Here is a 23,977-nt window from a genome sequence, read left to right on the forward strand (position 1 = left end):
CCCGTTGGCCTGCACCGGGCGGGGTGAGTGTGGGAGAGGGGTGGTGCTGTTGGTGGAGGAAACACAGGAACTGTTCCCAATATCCAAGCCGGAAAAATCAGCACCGTTCTACGACTGTATCTGATTCTTGTACTTTGCTACCTTTTTGGGCCTACACTTCAGGCTTCCCAACCCACCCTCCTCTCCGCAACCCCCCCCCCCCCCACCCACCCCCACCCCCCCACACTACATTCGGGCTGCTTCATTGGCAGAACTAAACCATCCCCGACCTCGGGGAGTCGCTTTCATGGACTGAATCACCATGACCATCTTGCTCTGCACTCGACAGTGAAGAGCTCCCTCAGTACTGACCCTCCAACAATGCAGCACTCCCTCAGTACTGACGCTCCGACAGTGCAGCACTTCCTCAGTACTGATGCTCCAACAGTGCAGCACTCCCTCAGTACTGACCCTCCGACAGTGCAGCACTCCCTCTGTACTGACCCGCTGACAGTGCAGCACTCCCTTAGTACTGACCCTCTGACAGTGCAGCACTCCCTCAGTACTGACGCTCCGACAGTGCAGCACTTCCTCAGTACTGATGCTCCAACAGTGCAGCACTCCCTCAGTACTGACCCTCTGACAGTGCAGCACTCCCTCAGTACTGACCCTCTGACAGTGCAGCACTCCCTCAGTACTGACCCTCTGACAGTGCAGCACTCCCTCAGTACTGACCCTCTGACAGTGCAGCACTCCCTCAGTACTGACCCTCTGACAGTGCAGCACTCCCTCAGTACTGACACTCCGACAGTGCAGCACTTCCTCAGTACTGATGCTCCAACAGTGCAGCACTCCCTCAGTACTGACCCTCTGACAGTGCAGCACTCCCTCAGTACTGACCCTCCAACAGTGCAGTGCTCCCTCAGTACTGACCCTTCTGCAGTTCAGTACTGCCTCAGTCCTGACCATTGGCAACAACAACATCCTGGAGTTGTGCAGCATCTTTGACCCATTAAAACATCCCAAAATTGATTTTAGATTTGTTCTGAATTGGAACTCTGGATATCAGATCCTAGTGGAATGAATTGGGCACACTGAACGCCGAACACCATGTCAACATTTTCAGGTCAGGGTAGCCCATCTCTGATTCCCGCCCCCCCCGAAACACCGGCCATGACACAAGCCTGTTTGTTCATGCCGTTCGCAACAGGTCCCAATCTGGATTGCAGCTGTGTGTGTGTTCAGCACACAAACAATTCCATCAAGTATCCTGGCCCAACTCCTTCCCACCAACACACACACTCGCACACACTCACACACCCCCACACACACTCACCCACACACTCCCACCCAGCTACACCCACACACGCACTCACCCACCGCACTCACCCCCCCAACACATATGTCCACTCACACACACTCATAGCCACACTCACACACATACCCACACAGATACCCACACACCCACCCACACAGTACAAAGCATCCTTATGTGCAACAAAACCTTTTACAACTAGTGGTTGTGAACTGAATTGGTTCTTGTCAGAAGAACTGTGCGACCATGATGTGCACGCACGATGATGTTTCACCAAGAGGGAGAGGAAGTCAAGACGAGGAGATTTCCAATCTGTGCCTGTTCATTGCCCTCAGCTGAGGGACACTCACAGTTGACGAGGGAACCGAAACAATTTAGTCCAGGAAGAACGACAGAGACACAAACAGGAAGCACAAAATATACGACAGCATTGTCTGATTGGCTGCTCCAGAAACAATACGGTAATTCGTTGATCCAGGACTTTCGGGTAACACTGAGAGAGGAAGAAGAAGACGGAATGAAAATCGAGGTCAGATTAAGCGTGTCCTTTTATTCTAACTTCACCCGTTTAACAGACATTCCACTCGCGAATCACTGCGACCAACTTGCTCTGCACTCGACAGTGTAGCGCTCCCTCAGCACTGGGACCCTCCAACATTGCAGCACTCCCTCAGTACGGACCCACCGACAGTGCAGCGCTCCCTCAGTACTGACCCACCAACAGTGCAGTGCTCCCTTAGTGCTGACTCTTCTGCAGTTCAGCACTCCCTCAGTCCTGACCCCCTGACAGTGCAGCGCTCCCTCAGTCCTGGCCCACTGACAGTGCAGCACTCCCTCAGTACTGACCCTCTGAGAGTTCAGTACTCCCTCAGTCCTGACCCTCTGACAGTGCAGCACTCCCTCAGTCCTGACCATCTGACAGTGCAGCATTCATTCAGTACTGACCCTCTGGCAGTGCAGCACTCCCTCAGTCCTGACCCTCCGACAGTGCAGCACTCCCTCAGTACTGACCCTCTGACAGTGCAGCATTCCCTCAGTACTGACCCTCTGACGGTGCAGCACTCCCTCAGTACTGACACTCTGACAGTGCAGCGCTCCCTCAGTACTGACCCTCTGACAGTGCAGCAGTCCCTCAGTACTGACCGTCTGACAGTGCAGCACTCCCTCAGTACTGACCCTCTGACAGTGCAGCACTCCCTCAGTACTGACCCTCTGACAGTGCAGCACTCCCTCAGTACTGACCCTCTGACAGTGCAGCAGTCCCTCAGTATTGACCCTCCGACAGTGCGGCACTCCCTCAGTACTGACCCTCTGACGGTGCAGCGCTCCATCGGTACTGCAGAAGGCATGTACCTGTGTCGAACCACATGCTGAATCCTCGAGTCGGAGGCTGTTCCCCAATTTTCTGTCTTTCTGTCTATCCCTTCATTCCCCTCAGCTACAGAACTTGCAACTTTAACTAGTTCTAATAGCGTAGGTAGGAAGTCTGCCTCGTACTGTTAGCTGATGCGGTTAACCGATCACACAGCACATTGAAGGGAAGGAATTCAGGAAGTGCAGTGAAGAATTCAGAGATTCAGTCCTGATCCTCTGACAGTGCAGCACTCCCTCAGTACTGACCCTCTGACAGTGCAGCACTCCCTCAGTCCTGAATCTCTGACAGTGCAGCACTCCCTCAGTACTGACCCTCTGACAGTGCAGCACTCCCTCAGTCCTGAATCTCTGACAGTGCAGCATTCCCTCAGTACTGACCCTCTGTTGGTGCAGCGCTCCCTCAGTACTGATCCTCTGACAGTGCAGCAGTCCCTCAGTACTGACCCTCTGACAGTGCAGCATTCCCTCAGTACTGACCCTCTGTTGGTGCAACGCTCCCTCAGTACTGCAGAAGGCGTGTACCTGTGACGAACCACATGCTGAACCCTCGAGTCGGAGGCTGTTCCCCAATTTTCTGTCTTTCTGTTTATTCCTTCTTTCCCCTCAGCTACAGAACCGGCAACTTTAACTAGTTGGTTTGAATTCAAACAGCGCAGGTAGGAAGTCTGTCTCGTGCTGTTAGCTGATGCGGTTAACCGATCACACAGCACATTGAAGGGAGGGAATACAGGAAGTGCAGTGAAGAATTTAGAGATTTTTTTCTTCATTTAAAGGACAATTTTAAAATGGGTTTGGGGGCACAGTGATCTGAGGGGTTGAATGTATTGATATCTATGAAGGATGTGGACATGGTGAATTCTTTCCCAAGAAGACATTTGTGAATTTTGTGGCATGAATAACAGAGGCCTGGATTCCCAAAACAAACACATTACTGCCGAGACTTTGCAATTCACTGTCTCAGCAGGAGCATTGTGTGCTTCCCAATCCTGCTCTCTGCAAACTTTCGCAAAGATTTCAGGGCCTCGGTGGTGGTGGTGGTGGGGGTTTGTGTGGAGATGAATTTACTTTTTACGCAGCAAGTTGCGATCTGGAAGGTGCTGCTAGTGCTCCCTCAGAACTGGCACTATGACCCTGTAGTGGTCTGTCAGTACTGTCGTGGAACTGACTGTCTGGATAATGGGTTTAATTGTCTATGGTAGAGAGTCCATGCCACAAGCAGTGAACTTAGAGGATGATGGGAGTGCTGCCAACAACGTCTCTGGTGATGGCTGCCTCACATCTCTCCTGGATGAATTGTCGGGCTGTGTGACAATTAAACTCTGCACTTCCTGCAGGAATACTGCCCCCTGGCTTACCCTTTTCGGATTCTGTGACGTCTTTGGTTCTGTTGTTGACGATGTGACATGCGATGGTGCCATCAGCGACGTGGAACCTCAGGACACTGGTCACAATGTACAGTCCAAGCTTGTCGATGCTGCTCTCCGTCTGCACCAGCTCCTCAGGAAAGGTGCTGTTGTCTGATTTATTCACCCAGCGCACTCCTGCCTCTGGGTACCCGCCGCTGCTAGAACAGTTGAGCTCCATCTCACCCAGAGCCACATCTCCGAGTTGATTGAGCTCGATCAGCGGCTTACTGTACTGGGCTGCCAGTTCGATAAAGGAAACAGAGTCAGTAACGTTGGCCGATTCAACACAATCTGCCCCCACCCCCTCCAGCCCCAATGCCCCGACAACTAACCCTCCCCAACCTCCGGAAGCTCTCCTGAATCCCGCATTGATTTAATTGGCGACGGGCTCTTTGACTGCGTGAAGCCACCTGCAAACACCATGCCTTGGTGGCTGCGGCCTTGGCAATTGGGCGGGGGGGAGACAGAGGGATGTGGGAAAAGCAAGAGGAGGAGGCGATTCATCCCCGGAAGCCGTTTGCGATGAGTCGTAGTTCATCCACCCCGCATCTTAAAATCCCCTCGAAAACCCAACTCGTTTCCTCAAACCATTCATCCAACAGCAAAACACCCCAAAAAAGTTTATGGTTTGGGCGTTTGCCTCCAAGCCTTGACAGTTGCCCGGGATTCTCTGATTATTGGGATTCTTTCTCCCGCCGGCAGCGCACCCCCGCCCATGGGTTTCCCAGCGAAGGCGGGGCGGCTTCAATGGGAAATCCCATTGACAAGCGGCTAGAGTCAAGTATCACGGCTGGCCGCCCAGAAACACGCGGCTGGGGGAATCGCAGAATCTAGCCCAGTGTTTAGTTTTGGGGGGGGTGGTGAGGATCACAGGCCTGTGTTCTGTGTGACCTCATTTAACCCTAACATTTCCAGTCACAGTGGGGTGGGGCTGGCGGAGGGTGGAGGGGAGGGGGAGCGGGGGGGGGGGGGGGGGGGGGGGGGGGGAGCGGAGCGGCTCGAATCTCTCTTACCGACAATATTCAGCTGAATGTAACAGTGCTCAATGATCAGTAGGTCCTTCCGCTTCACTTGTATCACGCAGTGGTAGCAACCTTCGTCTCTGAGGTTCACCTGGCGAAGACGGAGGGAGAAATTGCCCAGTGTCGAGTTGCCAATGAAGTCCGTTCGCCTGGTGTCGGTGGGGTTGCAGTCACTCCAAATCGCGCAATAGGCGTTCACCATTTCCGGATCACCACCCTCGACCTGCTCCCTCTGCCAGTAAACCCTCTCGATCAGGCCGCCACCAGAGCTGCAGGGGAGGACGGCTCCCCCCCCGTGAGTCGCCACAACGTTAATGCTTGAGCCTTGTGCGCAAGAGGAATCGATCGGTCCTGAGCAGCAAAAAAAAAAATCAGAGCATCACGGGATTGGTCTGCCGCAGAATGAGGTCATTGTGGCTGTCGTGACTGTACTGGCCCTCTTGGAAGAGCAACTTACCCAGTCCTAATCTTCCCCCACGCCCCACCTTCTCCCCCTTACGCTGCACATTTTCCCCTTTCTGTATAACAATTCGACTCCCCTCTGAAATCCTCGATTGAATCTGCCCGCCCCCCCTCCCTCCCTGCACACTCTCCGGCAGCGAGTTCCGGATCCTAACCCCTTGCCGGTCAAATGGTTCCTCCCCATGTCGCTGTCCCTCTCACCAATCATCTTAAATCTTCAGCCCCGCTGGTTCTCGACCAATGGGAATGTTTTCTCCCTCTACGCACTCTGTCCAGATCAACCCACCACCCCCACCGCCCCCTCAAGATTTTGGACACCTCAATCAAATCTCCCTCTTGGCCTTTTCGTCCTGGAGAAGGACGGTCCCAGATTCTCCGATCGATCCACGACAATGAAGTTCCTTATCCCTCCATTCTTGTGAATCTTTCTCTGCACTCTTTCTCTCTCCAATGTCTTCACATCCTTCCAACCTGCTCAAACTTTCCTCATCAGACAAACCCCCTTCATCCCAAGGATTGGCCCAGTGAACCCTGTCTGAACTGCCTCCAATTCCAGTGTCATCCTCCCCAAGTGAGGAGACCAGAACTGTGCACGGTGCTCCCAGTGTGGCCTAACCAAGGGATATGGAGACCAGCTGCGGGATTCTCTGTTGGCGGGATCCTCCGCTTTGCCAGCAGGGCACCCACACGATGGCGTGGGGTGACCACAGTGGGAAGCCCCATTGGCCGGCTGCGGGAAAGGAGAATCCTGCTGCTGGCAGGGGCGCACCACGCTGGAAAACTGGGCTGGTGTGACGGAGAATCCCGTCCAAAAACTGCACAGTGCTCCAGGTGTGGTCTGACTAAGGGACATGGAGACCAGAACTGTGCACAGTGCTTCAGGTGTGGTCTGACCAGAGATCTATGGAGACGAGAACTGTGCACAATGCTCCATGTGTGGTCTAACCAAGGGATATGGAGACCACAGTGCTCCAGGTGTGGTCTCACCAATACCCCGACTCTTATACCCCATCCTCCCCTTTGCAATAGAACATAGAACATAGAAAATACAGCACAGAACAGGCCCTTCGGCCCACGATGTTGTGCCGAACCTTTGTCCTAGATTAATCATAGATTATCATTGAATTTACAGTGCAGAAGGAGGCCATTCGGCCCTTTGAGTCTGCACTGGCTCTTGGAAAGAGCACCCTACCCAAACTCAACACCTTCACCCAACACCAAGGGCAATTTGGACATTAAGGGCAATTTATCATTGGCCAATTCACCTAACCCGCACATCTTTGGATTGTGGGAGGAAACCGGAGCACCCGGAGGAAACCCACGCAGACACGGGGAGGACGTGCAGACTCCGCACAGTCAGTGACCCAAGCCGGAATCGAACCTGGGACCCTGGAGCTGTGAAGCAATTGTGCTATCCACAATGCTACCGTGCTGCCCTTGAGAACAAATAAATCTACACTATATCATTTAACCATAATCCATGTACCTATCCAATAGCTGCTTGAAGGTCCCTAATGTTTCCGACTCAACTACTTCCACAGGCAGTGCATTCCATGCCCCCACTACTCTCTGGGTAAAGAACCTACCTCTGATATCCCTCCTATATCTTCCACCTTTCACCATAAATTTATGTCCCCTTGTAATGGTTTGTTCCACCCGGGGAAAAAGTCTCTGACTGTCTACTCTATCTATTCCCCTGATCATCTTATAAACCTCTATCAAGTCGCCCCTCATCCTTCTCCGTTCTAATGAGAAAAGGCCTAGACCCTCAACCTTTCCTCGTAAGACCTACTCTCCATTCCAGGCAACATCCTGGTAAATCTTCTTTGCACCTTTTCCAAAGCTTCCACATCCTTCCTAAAATGAGGCGACCAGAACTGTACACAGTACTCCAAATGTGGCCTCACCAAAGTTTTGTACAGCTGCATCATCACCTCACGGCTCTTAAATTCAATCCCTCTGTTAATGAACGCGAGCACACCATAGGCCTTCTTCACAGCTCTATCCACTTGAGTGGCAACTTTCAAAGATGTATGAACATAGACCCCAAGATCTCTCTGCTCCTCCACATTGCCAAGAACTCTACCGTTAACCCTGTATTCCGCATTCATATTTGTCCTTCCAAAATGGACAACCTCACACTTTTCAGGGTTAAACTCCATCTGCCACTTCTCAGCCCAGCTCTGCATCCTATCTATGTCTCTTTGCAGCCGACAACAGCCCTCCTTACTATCCACAACTCCACCAATCTTCGTATCGTCTGCAAATTTACTGACCCACCCTTCAACTCCCTCATCCAAGTCATTAATGAAAATCACAAACAGCAGAGGACCCAGAACTGATCCCTGCGGTACGCCACTGGTAACTGGGATCCAGGCTGAATATTTGCCATCCACCACCACTCTCTGACTTCTATCGGTTAGCCAGTTCGTTATCCAACTGGCCAAATTTCCCACTATCCCATGCCTCCTTACTTTCTGCATAAGCCTACCATGGGGAACTTTATCAAATGCCTTACTAAAATCCATGTACACTACATCCACTGCTTTACCTTCATCCACATGCTTGGTCACCTCCTCAAAGAATTCAATAAGATTTGTAAGGCATGACCTACACCTCACAAATCCGTGCTGACTATCCCTAATCAAGCAGTGTCTTTCCAGATGCTCAGAAATCCTATCCTTCAGCACCCTTTCCATTACTTTGCCTACCACCGAAGTAAGACTAACTGGCCTGTAATTCCCAGGGTTATCCCTAGTCCCTTTTTTGAACAGGGGCACGACATTCGCCACTCTCCAATCCCCTGGTACCACCCCTGTTGACAGTGAGGACGAAAAGATCATTGCCAACGGCTCTGCAATTTAATCTCTTGCTTCCCATAGAATCCTTGGATATATCCCGTCAGGCCCGGGGGACTTGTCTATCCTCAGGTTTTTCAAAATGCCCAACACATCTTCCTTCCTAACAAGTATTTCCTCGAGCTTACCAATCTGTTTCACACTGTCCTCTCCAACAATATCGCCCCTCTCATTTGTAAATACAGAGGAAAAGTACTCGTTCAAGACCTCTCCTATCTCTTCAGACTCAATACACAATCTCCCGCTACTGTCCTTGATCGGACCTACCCTCGCTCTAGTCATTCTCATATTTCTCACATATGTGTAAAAGGCCTTGGGGTTTTCCTTGATCCTACCCGCCAAAGATTGTTCATGCCCTCTCTTAGCTCTCCTAATCCCTTTCTTCAGTTCCCTCCTGGCTATCTTGTATCCCTCCAATGCCCTGTCTGAACCTTGTTCCCTCAGCCTTACATAAGTCACCTTTTTCCTCTTAACAAGACATTCAACCTCTCTTGTCAACCATGGTTCCCTCACTCGACCATCTCTTCCCTGCCTGACAGGGACATACATATCAAGGACACGTAGCACCTGTTCCTTGGACAAGTTCCACATTTCACTTGTGTCCTTCCCTGCCAGCCTATGTTCCCAACTTATGCACTTCAATCCTTGTCTGACAACATCGTATTTACCCTTCCCCCAATTGTAAACCTTGCCCTGTTGCACGTACCTATCCCTCTCCATTACTAAAGTGAAAGTCACAGAATTGTGGTCACTATCTCCAAAATGCTCCCCCACTAACAAATCTATCACTTGCCCTGGCTCATTACCAAGTACTAAATCCAATATTGCCCCTCCTCTGGTCGGACAATCTACATACTGCGTTAGAAAAGCTTCCTGGACACACTGCACAAACACCACCCCATCCAAACTATTTGATCTAAAGAGTTTCCACTCAATATTTGGGAAGTTAGAGTCGCCCATGACTACTACCCTATGACTTCTGTACCTTTCCAAAATCTGTTTCCCAATCTGTTCTTCCACATCTCTGCTACTATTGGGGGGCCTATAGAAAATTCCTAACAAGGTGACTGCTCCTTTCCTATTTCTGACTTCAACCCATACTACCTCAGTAGGCTGATACTCCTCGAACTGCCTTTCTGCAGCTGTTATACTATCTCTAATTAATAATGCCACCCCCCCACCTCTTTTACCACCCTCCCTAATCTTATTGAAACATCTATAACCAGGGACCTCCAACAACCATTTCTGCCCCTCTTCTATCCAAGTTTCCGTGATGGCCACCACATCGTAGTCCCAAGTACCGATCCATGCCTTAAGTTCACCCACCTTATTCCTGATGCTTCTTGCGTTGAAGTATACACACTTCAACCCCTCTCCGTGCCTGCAAGTACTCTCCTTTGTCAGTGTTCCCTTCCCCACTGCCTCATTACACGCTTTGGCGTCCTGAATATCGGCTACCTTAGTTGCTGGACTACAAATCCGGTTCCCATTCCCCTGCCAAATTAGTTTAAACCCTCCCGAAGAGTACTAGAAAACCTCCCTCCCAGGATATTGGTGCCCCTCTGGTTCAGATGCAACCCGTCCTGCTTGTACAGGTCCCACCTTCCCCAGAATGCGCTCCAATTATCCAAATACCTGAAGCCCTCCCTCCTACACCATTCCTGCAGCCATGTGTTCAACTGCACTCTCTCCCTATTCCTAGCCTCACTATCACGTGGCACCGGCAACAAACCAGAGATGACAACTCTGTCTGTCCTGGCTTTTAATTTCCAGCCTAACTTCCTAAACTTGTTTATTACCTCCACACCCCTTTTCCTACCTATGTCGTTGGTACCAATGTGCACCACGACTTCTGGCTGCTCACCCTCCCCCTTAAGGATCCTGAAGACACGATCCGAGACATCCCTGGCCCTGGCACCCGGGAGGCAACATACCTTCCGGGAGTCTCGCTCGCGACCACAGAATCTCCTATCTATTCCCCTAACCATTGAATCTCCTACAACTATTGCTTTTCTATTCTCCCCCCTTCCCTTCTGAGCCCCAGAGCCAGACTCAGTGCCAGAGACCTGGCCGCTAGGGCCTTCCCCCGGTAGGTCATCCCCCCCAACAGCATCCAAAACGGTATACCTGTTTTGAAGGGGAACGGCCACGAGGGATCCCTGCACTTTCTGCCTGTTTGTTTTTCTCCCCCTGACTGTAACCCAGCTATTCTTGTCCTGTACCTTGGGTGTGGTTACCTCCTTGTAACTCTTCTCAATCACCCCCTCTGCCTCCCGGATGATCCGAAGTTCATCCAGCTTCAGCTCCAGTTCCCTAACACGGTCTTTGAGGAGCTGAAGTTGGGTGCACTTCCCGCAGGTATAGTCAGTGGGGACACCGGTGGTATCCCTCACCACCCACATCCTACAGGAGGAGCATGTAACTGGCCTAGCCTTCATCCCCTCTTACCTGACAGAATATAGCTGCCCTGTGGACTAACTAGATCTCCGCCCTCCGACCCTGCTCCCAGTCAGCTACACTTTCTGTAAACTCCTGGCTCTCTTCGCACTCTTTGCGGAAATGTCGGAAACAAAATGAAAGGAGCGCCTTACTCCCTCCTCACCAAACTCCCTCAGTCACCAAACTCTCACTATCGCACTCAAATGCACCAAATTCAGCACTCCCTCGGTCACCAAACTCTCACTATCGCACTCAAATGCACCAAATTCAGCACTCAGTGCAAACAAAGTCTGCACTGTAGGGGATCACATTTATACTGTGAATCTAGGGCGAAATTCTCCCCCAACGGCGGGATGCCCGCCGACTGGCGCCAAAGCCGGCGCCAATCAGACGGGCATCGCGCCGGCCCAAAGGTGCGGAAGGCTCCGCATCTTTGGCGGCCTAGCCCCAACATTGAGGGGCTAGGCCGACGCCGGAGGGATTTCCGCCCCGCCAGCTGGCGGAAATGGCGTTTGTTTCCCCGCCAGCTGGCGCGGAAATGCGGCGCATGCGCGGGAGCGTCCGCGTCTGCTGTCAGTTCCCCAGAGCATGCGCGGGAGCTTCAGCGGCCGCTGTCAGTTTCCCGCGCATGCGCAGTGGGGAGAGTCTCTTCCGCCTCCGCCATGGTGGAGGCCGTGGCGGAGGCGGAAGGGAAAGAGTGCCCCCGCGGCACAGGCCCGCCCGCGGATCGGTGGGCCCCGATCGCGGGCCAGGCCACCGTGGGGGCACCCCCCGGGGTCAGATCGCCTCGCGCCCCCCCCCCCCCCCCCCAGGACCCCAGAGCCCGCCCACGCCGCCTGGTCCCGCCGGTAAATACCAGGTTTGATTTACGTCGGCGGGACAGGCAATTCCTGGGCGGGACTTCGGCCCATGCGGGCCGGAGAATCCAGCGGGGGGTCCCGCCAACCAGCGCGGCCGGATTCCCGCCCCCGCCCAATCTCCGGGAGCGGAGACTTCGGCGGGGGTGGGGGCGGGATTCACGGCGGCCAACGGCCATTCTCCGACCCGGCGGGGGGTCGGAGAATGACGCCCCATGCCTCTGAAAACCTGGCCTAATCCAATTAACTAATTAACAAGCTCCAGCTGCAAGTGCCTACAAGTAGAAGCCTGTTTAAAGCTTATTGAAAATTCACCTTCTTCTAAACCAAACAGCAACTTTTAAGTTAATTAACTAAATAAAAGAAAGACTAAACTTTAGATAAAAATGAAGCCTTATACTCCCTCGGTCACCAAACTCTCACTATCGCACTCAAATGCACCAAATTCAGCACTCAGTGCAAAAAATAAATAAATAAATAAAGGACAACATTCCATTTGCCTTCTTATCAACGCTGGCTATACCTGCATACTGACTTCTTGTGATTCTCATACAAAGACACCCAGATTCCTCTGCACTGCTGCATTCTGTAATCTCTCTCCATTTAAATAAAATGGCCAGTCTTGTGGGGTAGTGGGTTCCCGTCCCTGCCTCTGAGCCAGAAGCTCCGGATTCAAGTGCCACCCCAGGACATGATGACCAAGGAAGGTGCGTTCATAATGTGGCCAAGACAGGTTGAGTGTCAACCTGCAAAATCCTTCCAAACACATCAATGGCTGGTGGTAAGAGTGGGAGAGACTGCTGGTCAGTCACACTTGATGTGGAATGGACCCATCAAGCTAAAAAACCATAGAACCATAGAATCCTTACAGTGCAGGGGGCCATTCAGCTCACCAAGTCTGCACTGACCCTCTGAAAGAGCACCCTATCTCGGCCCACTACCCCACCATATCCCCGTAACCCACCTAACCTTTAGACACTAAGGACCAATCCTAACTTGCACATCTTTGGACCATGGGTGGAAACTGGAGCACACGGAGGAAACCCACGCAGACACAGGGAGAATGTGCAAACTCCACACAGACTGTCACCCAAAGCCTGAATTGAACCTGGGTCCCTGGGCGCTGTGAGGCAGCAGCGCTAACCACTGTGCCATCGTGCTCCCCCACTGGCGACAGACTAACGACCTCTTCCAGGAATAACTAGCTCCAGGAAGAGATGAGAGCCTGCCTTGGGGTACCACCTGCTACAGGAAGAGAATTCGAATGGGAGTGTAACTAATATGCTGCTTACATTTTCCCGTCTTGTATTCCATCAGCCAATTTGCTTTGTCCGCTCACTTAACTTATCTCTATCCCTCGGCAGGTCCTGTGAATCCTCCTCGTATCTCACTTTCCCACCAATTTTTGTGTCATCAGCAAATTTGGCTCAGTGCCGTTGATGACCTCATCCAAGTCACTGATACAGATTGTAAATACGTGAGACTCCAACAATCGTCGCTGTGACACTCCACTCGTTACAACTTGCCAGCCCAGGAATTATTCCAGGAACTTACACTCAGTCTGAACTAGCTCCAATGCAAATATATTTCTTCTTATCTAATTGAAGAGATCGAGCAGTTTTGGCCGATACTCTCTCGAGTTTAGAAGAATGAAAGAAGATCTAATTGAGATATATAAGATGATAAAAGGTATTGACAAAGTAGACGTAGAGCAGATGTTGCCTCTTGTGGGGCAATCTAGAGTGAGACATCACAGTCTCAGAATAAGAGGCAGCAGATGAAACAGATGAGGAGAAATTACTTCTCAAAGGGTCGTGAATTACCCACCCCAGAATACAGTGGCTGCCAGGACATTGAGTAAATTTAAGGAGCAGATAGACAGATTTTTAATTAGTTATGGGCTGAAGGGTAATGGGGAACGGGCAGGAAAGTTGAGTTGAGGCCAAGAGGAGATCAGCCATGGTCGTGTTGAATGGCGGAACAGGCTCGAGGGGCTGAATTGCCAACTCCTGCTCAAAGTTCTTATGTAAAGACGGAGACTTAAATTGTATTGCATTACAGACAGTTGTGGTAAGTCAGCCACATTTTGCTGTGGGTCTGGAGTCGCACGCAGGCCAGAGTTTCAGTTATGGAATCAGAGTATGGTGGTGGTTACGTTATCTGGTTAGTAATCCGGACACTTCAACGTGTTGTCCAGCAATATGGATCCCACCATGGAAAGCGGAAACTTAAATTCAATTAATTAAATAAATCTGGTAGATAAAGTTGGTCTCAGCAAAGATGACGGCTGACGGCTAGTTGTAAATAATGTTGGATTGTCACAATTTACAACAACTGCGACTTGTCCTCAACTGCGATGCTCTCATGGCTGAATTTCTGACCGGACCTCAGGGCCTAGTATGGGCACAGGCACTGGTGAGCGCACGTGAGGTGTGCGAAATAGGCAGCTGATTTGCCATCGCTCACCTTTGTGCCACTGCACAAAGAAAGCAATTAATCTCTAACTGTCCTGAATATATGTCTGTCACAGCAATTAGCCTTTGACTGTCCTCACAATGTGCCTTACAACAGTTAGCCTCTAACTATCCTTAAGATATGTCAGATACATGACTTAGCCTCTGATTTTGTTAGACTGTGTCACAAAGCAATTAGTCTCTGACTGTCCTCATGATGTGACTGATAACAGTTAACCTCTAACTGTCCTCAACATGTGCCATTCACAGTTAGTAGTCTCTTACTGTCCTCAAGAGCAATTGGGCTCTACATGACCTGCCCAGATCTAAACGTTACAGCAATTGACCTCTTAATTGTCCTGAAGGTAAAGCTACTAAGGCAATTAAACTCAGACTGTCCTCAAAACAAACAAATCGTAGGAGGAGGGTGGAAAACTGTCAGAAAAACCCCCACTCCGGGTATTTCTCTCTATTGATACCCCCAACCAAAGCAACCCCATGATAGCCACTCAAGAACAGTCAAGATTTTGGGCTTCTGAGAATCACACAGCAAAGGGTGAACCATTTGGCCCACCCTGCCTGTACTGGCTCTTTGAAAGATTTACCCCACTCTGGTTCTTTTCCCAATTCTGTTCAATCTGTGTCCTTTCTGGTTACGAAGCCTCCTGCCAACTGGGAATACTATCTCACCATTTACTCTATCCAAACTGCCTCATGATTTTGAACGCTTCAATTCAATCTCCCCCTTAACCTTCTCCGCTCCGAGGAGAACAATCCCGGCTTCTCCAGTCCCTCCACGTAACATCCTCCATTCCAAACAGGATAACACCCACCTGTTACAGCAGCGAAAACCGATAGCCATAGCCCAGGGAAAAACAGCTCCATCCTGAAAGGGAAAAGGATTGTTTCCGTTAATGTTGGGGTTTTGAACAGTGCAGGTTCAACTCTTCCCCACTCTGTACAACACCACTGCCCCCCCCCGCACCCACCCCCCGACCTATCCCAATCCCAAATCTTCAATATCCCCTTACCTCCTGATCTAAGGTACCAGATCCTCGAGCCAGCGAACACTTTATGCTTCCCAATGTGAATTTCCCCTTGGGAAGAGCCAGTCAACTTTTCGACCTGGAAGGGCATCATAGTGGCTGTTCTCTGCCAGCCCCACTGGCTGGAATATAACTCCAGTAGTTGCCCCCTTCACCCCTTCTGCCCACCTGTCCTCAGCACTTACCCATTCACCTCTCCCCTTACAACAAGGGAGGGGAGAGGTCAGATTGTGTCCCTATTCTGGGATAAACGGCAGCGATGCACGGTATACTAGATCAAAACAGCAAGTGAGGAAGAGAGAAAGAGAGAGAGGGAGAGGGGAAGAATGTGTATTGTAATCACAGTTGTAGTCAGTTCCACATGTCACAGTGACTGATTAAACGGAATGAGATCGAACTGAACTTTGGGAGAATTTGATGGAGTCATACCTGGCACAAAGGAAGCTGGGTGCGGTGATTAAAGGTCAATTATCCAGCTCCAGGACATCACTGCAGGAGTTCCTCAGGGTAGTGTCCAAGGCCCAACCATCTTTACCTGCTTCATCAAAGAGCTCCCTTCCATCATAAGGTCAGAAGTGGGGATGTTTGCGGATGACTGCACAATGTTCAGCACTATTCACTACTCTGCAGATAATGAAGCAGTCCAAGTCCAAATGCAGCAAGACCTGCACACTATCCTGGCTTGGGCTGACAAGTGGTAGGTTACATTCATGCCACACAAGTGCCAGGCAATGACCATCTCCTACAAGAAAGGATCGAACCATCTCCCCTTGACATTCAATGGCATTTCCATCGCTGAATTCCCCACAATCAATATCCTGGGGGTTACCATTGATCAGAAACTGAACTGGACTAGCCACATTAATACTGTGGCTACAAGAGCAGATCTGAGGCTGGGAATCCTACGGCAAGTAACTCACCTCCTGACCTCCCAAAGCCTGTCCATCATCTACAAGGCACAAGTCAGGAGTGTAATGGAATAATCCCCGCCTGCCTGGATAAGTGCAATTCCAACAACACTCAAGAAGATCAACACCATCCAGGACAAAACAATCCTGTTTGATTGGTGTCCCTTTCACAAACATTCACTCCCTCCACCACTGACACACAGTGGCAGCCGTGTGCAACATCTACAAGATGCATTGCAGTAACTCACCAAGGTTCCTTAGGCCGCACCTTCCAAATCCACAACCATTACCATCTAGGAGGACAAGGGCAGCAGATACCTGGAAATTCCACCACCCTGGAGGTTCTTCTCCAAGTCACTCACCACCCTGACTTGGAAATATATCAGCTGTTCCTTCACTGTCGCTGGGTCAAAATCCTGGACTTCACTCCCTAACAGCACTGTGGGTGTACCTACACCTCAGGGACTGTAGCGGTTCAAGAAGGCAACTCACCACCACCTTCTCAAGAGGCAATTACAGATGGGCAATAAATAATGAACTGGCCAACGACTCCCACATCCAGGCACTGAACAATTAAAAAAAAAACACCAACGAGGTACCACAGGACTCAATGTCCTGTTTCTCAAAATACTTGGTTATAATTTTGACCAAAAAAAGACTTGTGTCGACATTCAACAAACATCCCAATGGCAGTTTGAAATTCCAAAATGAGCAGCCGCCAATCAGCTACAATAGCAATCCCTGATGAAATCACAACTGCAGATATAATCACAGCTGGCGTCTGGATACTGGCGCTCCAGGGGTTAAATTACGAGGAGCGATTAATCAAAAAATGGAATTTTGAAGATTAAGGGGGGTGGGATTTGATCAAAATTTTGGGGATATTGAGAGGAACAGATAGGGGTAGATAGAGAAAAACTATTTACACCTGTTGGCGGGAGTCTGGGATGAGGATAACAGAATCTAAAACGAGACGCCAACCTTTCGGGAGTGAAATTCCAGAAAGACTTCCACACACAAAGGGTTTGGGATGTTTGGAATTCTCTCCCTGAAACGGAGATTGATCCAATCGTTCATTTTCAATCTGTGAGATTTTAGTTATCCAAAGGTATTCAGGGATGTGGGGTGAAGGCAGGGAAATGAAGAGAGATCACGGAACAGCCTGATCTCATTGAGTGGAGGAATAGCCTCGAGGGGCTTTTCTTTTCATTTGGGATGTAGGTGTCACTAGCTGAGCCAGCAATTATTGCCCATCACGTCAACGCTGTGGGTCATGGAGACCAGATTTGAGCCAGGTGGGGTTTTACGACAATCAATAATGGTTTGTTTCATGGCCAAGGACCTTTAATTCAAATTTCACCATCTGCTGTGGTGGGATTCGAACCCTGGTTCCTCAGAGCAGTACACTGTGTCACTGTGACCACTAGTCCAGTGACAATATCACTACACCTCTGTTGAATGGCTTCCTCTTGTTCCAGAGAGACAGAGAGAGCACAGACAGAGAGAGTGAGAGTGAGGCGAAGAGAGAGACAGACATACAGAGTGAGAGTGAGACAGAGAGAGAGACAGACAGACAGAGTGAGAGTGAGACAAAGAGAGAGAGAGACAGAGTGAGAGTGAGACAAAGAGAAAGACAGGCAGCATAAGAGTGAGATAGACAGAGACAGACATGCAGAGAGAGTGAGACAGAGGGAGACAGAGAGCGAGACAGAGAGTGAGTGAGAGGGAGACAGACAGCATGAGAGTGAGACAGAGAGAAAGAGACAGACAGAGAGAGTGAGACATAGAGAGAGACAGAGTCAGACAAGGAGAAAAAGACAGACAGAGAGAGTGAGACAGAGTGAGAGTGAGACAGAGAGAGACAGACAGCGTGAGAGTGAGACAGAGAGACAGAATGAGAGTGAAACAGAGAGAGGCAGACAGCAAGAGAGTGAGAGAGAGAGACAGACAGAGTGAGAGTGAGACAGAGAGAGACAGACAGCATGAGAATGAGACCGACAGACATCATGAGAGTGAGACAGAGAGACAGCATGAGAGTGAGACAGAGAGAGGCAGACAGCAAGAGAGTGAGAGCGAGAGACAGACAGAGTGAGAGTGAGACAGAGAGAGACAGACAGCATGAGAATGAGACCGACAGACAGCATGAGAGTGAGACAGAGAGACAGCATTAGAGTGAGACGCAGAGAGAGGCAGACAGCATGAGAGTGAGACAGAGAGAAAGAGACAGACAGAGAGAGTGAGACAGAGACAGACAGAGTGAGAGTGAGACAGAGAGAGAGATAGAGTGTGTGATAGAGAACCAGAGAGAGAGAGACGGAGAGAGAAATAGCAACAAAGACAGAAATTCTGAAGAAGATACAGAGAGAGAGAGAGAGAGAAGTGGACCAAGCAGCAGAGAGTGAAAGAAAGAAAGGGAGATAAAAGAGTGGGAGCAAGAGAGAGCTAGAGATGAAGTGAGATGGAGATAGAAAGAGAGAGTTCATAAGGGAGAGGGGCAGAGAAAGACAAGCAGAAGCAGAGAGTGAGTGAGGCAGGGAGAGAAAGAATGAGGTGAGACATAGACATAGAGATAGAGGGACAGAGAGACAATGCGAGAGAAAGAGATACAAAGAGGGAGAAACCCAGAGACAGAGAGAGAAAGAACCAGAGAGAGGGTGAGAGAGAGAGAGAGAGAGAAACAGGGTGAGCGAAAAGGCAGAAAACGAAACAGAGACAGATCTGGAAACCTAGACACAGAGAAACAGATAGAGAGAGAGGGACAGAAATAGAAAGAAAGAGGGACAGAGGGAAACAGACAGAGAAAAAGACAGATAGAGAGACAGCTAGGGAGACAGGCAGAGAGACAAACAGAGAGGGACAGAGAGAGAGAAATAGAGATATAAGAAAGAGGGGCAAATACAGCGAGAGGGATGGAGGGAGAGGCAGAGAGAGATTGTGAGACAAGGATAAAAAGAAACAGAGAGACAGACAGACAGCCAGAGACAGAGAGAGAAACAGATAGAGATGTGTGAGAGAGAGAGAGAGGTACAAAAAAAAGAGAGGAGAGAGAGACAGAAAGAGAGAGAGACAGATAGAGAAACAAACAAAGCGAGAGAGAGAAACATACAGATAGGGACATGAGAGACAGAGAGAGAGAGAGTGAGAAACAGAAAGTGATGGAACAGTTCTGAAATGCCTCAGCAGCAAAAGCTGCCACTAGCCAGGAAATGCAGGATTAGAAAGTGGCAGAAACTTACCCTGAGGACTGGGAACACCAGATCGCTGTGCGAGAGAGAGTGAAAGCCAAGTACACACAAACGTAGGGTCAGCAGAGAGCTGTCACATCAGCTCTGACAGAAACATATACTGCCAGAATCAAATCACAAGCTTCACACACCACATTCCCGAGTGGAGCCAAACCGCCGGAGATCTGAGCTTCTTACACAAATGGAGGCGTGATTCAGTCACTCTGCCCAGTGCAGCCACACTGTTAACCCTTTCACCCCTACTTAACATCTTGTGTCCCAACATTCCAGACACAGAGGAGAATTCACAACTCCTCCCACACTCCAGCCAAAATCCTTCCCAAAATAATCAGACCACAAGTTTCCAATTCTGATCCAAGTAACGTGCAAGTTCACTCAATTCTCTGTGTCGACACATCATAAAATATCACGGTAAAATTATTCCACCAATAAACAATACCAGCATAGGTACACCACAGGGTAAGATACAGGGTAAATCTCCCATCAATTCATTCAGCACTCCCTCAGTTCTGACCCTCTGACAGCGCAGCAGTCCCTCAGTACTGACCCTCTGACAGTGCAGCACTCCCTCAGTACTGACCCTCTGACAGTGCAGCACTCCATCAGTACTGACCCTCCTACAGTGCAGCATTCCCTCAGTACTGACCCTCCAACAGTGCAGCACTTTCTCAGTACTGACCATCCGACAGTGCAACTCTCCCTCAGTACTTACACTCTGACAATGCAGCGCTCCCTCAGTACTGACCCTCCAACAGTGCAGCACTCCCTCAGCACTGACCCTCTGACAGTGCAGCACTCCCTCAGTACTGACCCTCTGACAATGCAGCACTCCCTCAGTACTGACCCTTCAACAGTACAGAACTCCCTCAGTACTGACCCTCCAAAAGTACAGCACTCCCTCAGTACTGACCCACCAACAGGGCAGCACTCCCTCAGTACTGACGCTCCGACAGTGCAGCACTCCCTCAGTACTGACCGTCCTTCAGAGCAGCACTCCCTCACTACTGGCCCTCTGACAGTGCAGCACTCCCTCAGTACAGGCCCTCCAACAGTGCAGCACTTTCTCAGTACTGACCATCCGACAGTGCAACTCTCCCTCAGTACTTACACTCTGACAATGCAGCACTCCCTCAGTACTGACCCTCCAACAGTGCAGCACTCACTCAGTACTGACCCTCTGACAGTGCAGCGATCCCTCAGTACTGACCCTCTGACAGTGCAGCTCTCCCTCAGTAGTGGCTCTCTGACAGTGCAGCACTCCCTCAGTACTGACCCTCTGACAGTACAGCGCTCCCTCAGAACTGACCCTCTGACAATGATGCGCTCCCCCAGTACTGACCCTCTGACAGTGCAGCATTCATTCAGTACTGACCCTCAGACAGTGCAGCATTCACTCAGTACTGACCCTCTGACAGTGTAGTATTGTTCCTCTGACAGGGTGGTGTTCACTCAGTACTTGCCCTCTGACAGTGCAATACTCTTTCAGTACTGACCCTCCGACAGGACTGTGTTCCCTCAGTACTGAACCCTTAAGGGGACGGTGTGGTGGTATGCATTCGGGGTATTACGGTACCCTGTGATGCCGAGGGGCTATTGGTCGATAGACGCCGGGTCCCGATTGGATCAGCTACCTACTGGCTCCACCCAGTAAGGCGGAGTATAAGAGCCCGGCTTCTCCCAGCAGCCGCAGTCTGTAACTGTGCTGCTGGGGAACAAGTCTGCGTAATAAAGCCATCGATTGACTCCTTCTCATCTCATCTCATGAGTGATTGATTGTGCTACAATTTATTATGCAGACTTTAAAGAACACGGAGCTCCGAATCACGCTGGAGTGTCTGGGAATCAGCCCCCACGCGGCAAACTCAGCTGCCACTTTTAAACACTGGTTAGCGTGTTTTTAAGGATACCTCCGAACGGCCACCTGCGTATCTACAGAAGACCAGAAAATGCAGGTCCTGCATTCCAGGGTGAGTCCGGAAATCTACACTCTCACACAGGACGCGGACGATTTCCAGGCGGCGGTCGCCATGCTGAGAGGAAACTACGTTCGGCCCGTCAACCAGGTCGATGCACGCCACCAGCTCGCGACGAGACGGCCAATCCCCGAGGAATCGCTGGACGAATTCTACAGTGCGCTGTTAATACTGGGGAGAAATTGCAACTGGCCACCGGTTTCAGCTAATGAACATACGGAGCTACTAATTCGAATGCTTTCGTTGCAGGTATGCTCTCGTCCCAAATTCGCCAGCGATTACTGGAAAGAGACTCACTAGGCCTCAAGGAGGCACGGGCCCTCGCTGCCTCGCTCGATGTGGCATCGCAGAACGCCCGTGCCTACGCTCCCGACCGCGCGGCAGCCCCTTGGGCACCGTGGACCCCCGCTGCGACAGAACCCCCGGCACCCCCCGCAGGCCTGTGCTGCCAGAGCGCCAGATCACCCGGCGGGGCCCCGCTGCTGCTTTTGTGGGCAAGCGAAACACCCCCGACTGCGCTGCCCGGTCCGCTCAGCCCTCTGTAAAGGGTGCGGTAAAAAGGGGCACTTTGCAGCAGTGTGCCAGGCCCGGGAGGTCGCCACAATCTCCGGGGGAGAACCAGGACCCCAACCTCAACCCCCCCAACGACTCATGTGCGGCCAACGGGCGCCGCCATCTTGGGTCCTGGACTCTATGCGGGGAGATGGTGCCGCCATTTTGTGCTCCTCCAGCCACGTGCGATCAATGGGCAGCGCCATCTGGTCCACCCCCGACCACGTGCGACCCGTGGACGCCGCCATCTTGGCTGACGGCTAAGGACCCCGGGATGGACGGCCCCACGGGGCCTGTGGAAAACGCCCCGATGCAGCAACAGTGACTGGCTTCGGTGACACTGGACCAGTCGCGGCCCCGAACGCTCCAAACGGCAACAACGTCGGTACTCATAAACGGGTACGAGATGCCCTGCCTTATCGACTCTGGGAGCATGGAGAGTTTTATACATCCTGATACGGTAAGACGCTGTTCCCTTCCGATCCACCCGAGTAATCAAAAGATTTTCCTGGCAGCAGGATCCCATTCTGTAGAGATCAAAGGGTTCTGCATCGCGAACCTCACGGTGCAGGGGAGGGAGTTCAAGAACTACCGGCTTTACGTCCTCCCCCACCTCTGCGCTGCCACACTCCTGGAGTTGGATTTTCAGTGCAACCCCCAGAGTTTAATGTTTCAATTCGGCGGCCCTATACCCCCACTCACTATCTGCGGCCTTGCGACCCTCAAGGTCGACCCGCCTTCTCTGTTTGCGAACCTCACCCCGGATAGCAAACCTGTCGCCACTAGGAGCAGACGGTACAGCGCCCAGGACCGAACCTTTATCCGGTCAGATGTCCAGCGGCTGCTGAGGGAAGGCATAATCCAGGCCAGCAATAGTCCCTGGAGAGCCCAGGTGGTAGTTGTAAAGACCGGGGAGAAGCAGAGGATGGTCATAGACTATAGTCAAACCATCAATAGGTACACGCAGCTGGATGCGTACCCTCTCCCCCGCATATCCGACATGGTCAATCGGATTGCACAGTACAAGGTCTTTTCCACGGTGGACTTTATGTCCGCCTATCACCAGCTCCCCATCCGCCAAAGCGACCGCAAATACTCTGCTTTTGGAGCAGATGGGCGGCTCTACCACTTTTTAAGGGTTCCATTCGGCGTCACTAATGGAGTCTCGGTCTTCCAACGGGAGATGGACCGAATGGTTGACCGGTACGGTTTGCGGGCCACGTTTCCGTACCTCGATAACGTCACCATCTGCAGCCACGACCAGCAGGACCACAACGCCAACCTCCGTGCGGTACCCACAATAACAACGCTTAATGTGTAAACAGTAAAGAAGGCTTTAATAAACTAAGAACTAGGCTAGAGCACTAACTGCTGCACTGCCCACAAGGCGGCCCCTTATATCCGGCTCACAGATGGGCGGAGTCAGAGGCGGAGTTCCCAGGGTTCCAAGCCTGGTCTTAAAGGGGACATCATAAGAACATAAGAACTAGGAACAGGAGTAGGCCATCTGGCCCCTCGAGCCTGCTCCGCCATTCAATGAGATCATGGCTGATCTTTGTGGACTCAGCTCCATTCTCCGGCCCGTACACCATATCCCCGAATCCCTTTATTCTTTAGAAAGGTATCTATCTTTTTATTAAAAACGTTTAAAGAAGGAGACTCAACTGCTTCACTGGGCAAGGAATTCCAGAGATTCACAACCCTTTGGGTGAAGAAGTTCCTCCTAAACTCGGTCCTAAGTCTACTTCCCCTTATTTTGAGGCTATGCCCCCTAGTTCTGCTTTCCCCGACCATTGGAAACAACCTGCCCGCATCTATCCTATCAATTCCCTTCATAATTTTATATGTTTCAATAAGATCCCCCCGCATCCTTCTAAACTCCAATGAGTACAGTCCCAGTCTACTCAACCTCTCGTCATAATCTAATCCCCTCAACTCTGGGATCAACCTAGTGAATCTACTCTGCACTCCCTCCAGTGCCAATATGTCCTTTCTCAGGTAAGGAGACCAAAACTGAACACAATACTCCAGATGTGGCCTCACCAACACCTTATACAATTGCAGCATAACCTCCCTAGTCTTGAACTC

At 50.9% G+C, this 23,977-nt stretch overlaps 1 protein-coding gene across 3 annotated transcripts; it reads right to left on the bottom strand.

The window, feature by feature from the left end:
• Positions 1-221: 221 nt before the first annotated feature.
• LOC140386538 (ICOS ligand-like) lies at positions 222-19,538 on the bottom strand. 3 transcript variants are annotated; one of them, XM_072468954.1, is made up of 6 exons: positions 15,641-19,255; positions 15,397-15,482; positions 14,999-15,051; positions 5,088-5,447; positions 4,024-4,311; positions 222-1,787 (listed from the first exon to the last, which is right to left on the bottom strand). In XM_072468954.1, the coding sequence occupies exons 3-6, from the start codon at positions 15,048-15,050 to the stop codon at positions 1,669-1,671; spliced, it is 819 nt and encodes a 272-aa protein (XP_072325055.1). In that variant the 5' UTR covers position 15,051; positions 15,397-15,482; positions 15,641-19,255; the 3' UTR covers positions 222-1,668. The 3 variants fall into 3 exon arrangements, with proteins under 3 accessions (XP_072325055.1, XP_072325053.1, XP_072325054.1); XM_072468952.1 differs by lacking the exons at positions 15,397-15,482; positions 15,641-19,255 and adding an exon at positions 19,356-19,538; XM_072468953.1 differs by lacking the exons at positions 15,397-15,482; positions 15,641-19,255 and adding an exon at positions 15,197-15,366.
• Between the last annotated feature and the right edge of the window lie 4,439 nt (positions 19,539-23,977).

Source organism: Scyliorhinus torazame, chromosome 12 (assembly GCF_047496885.1).
Source record: "Scyliorhinus torazame isolate Kashiwa2021f chromosome 12, sScyTor2.1, whole genome shotgun sequence".
NCBI classification, from domain to species: domain Eukaryota; kingdom Metazoa; phylum Chordata; class Chondrichthyes; order Carcharhiniformes; family Scyliorhinidae; genus Scyliorhinus; species Scyliorhinus torazame.

Bases quoted from the DNA above. Each gene is read 5' to 3' on its own strand.
- LOC140386538 (XM_072468952.1), bottom strand. From the start codon at position 15,050: ATGGAGCTGTTTTTCCCTGGGCTATGGCTATCGGTTTTCGCTGCTGTA. The intron at 5,448-14,998 runs GTGGGTGTTATC...TTTGCTGCTCAG, and splicing joins GGTTTTCGCTGCTGTAACAG to GACCGATCGATTCCTCTTGC. The intron at 1,788-4,023 runs GTAAGCCAGGGG...TTCCTCTCTCAG, and splicing joins CGTCACAGAATCCGAAAAGG to TGTTACCCGAAAGTCCTGGA.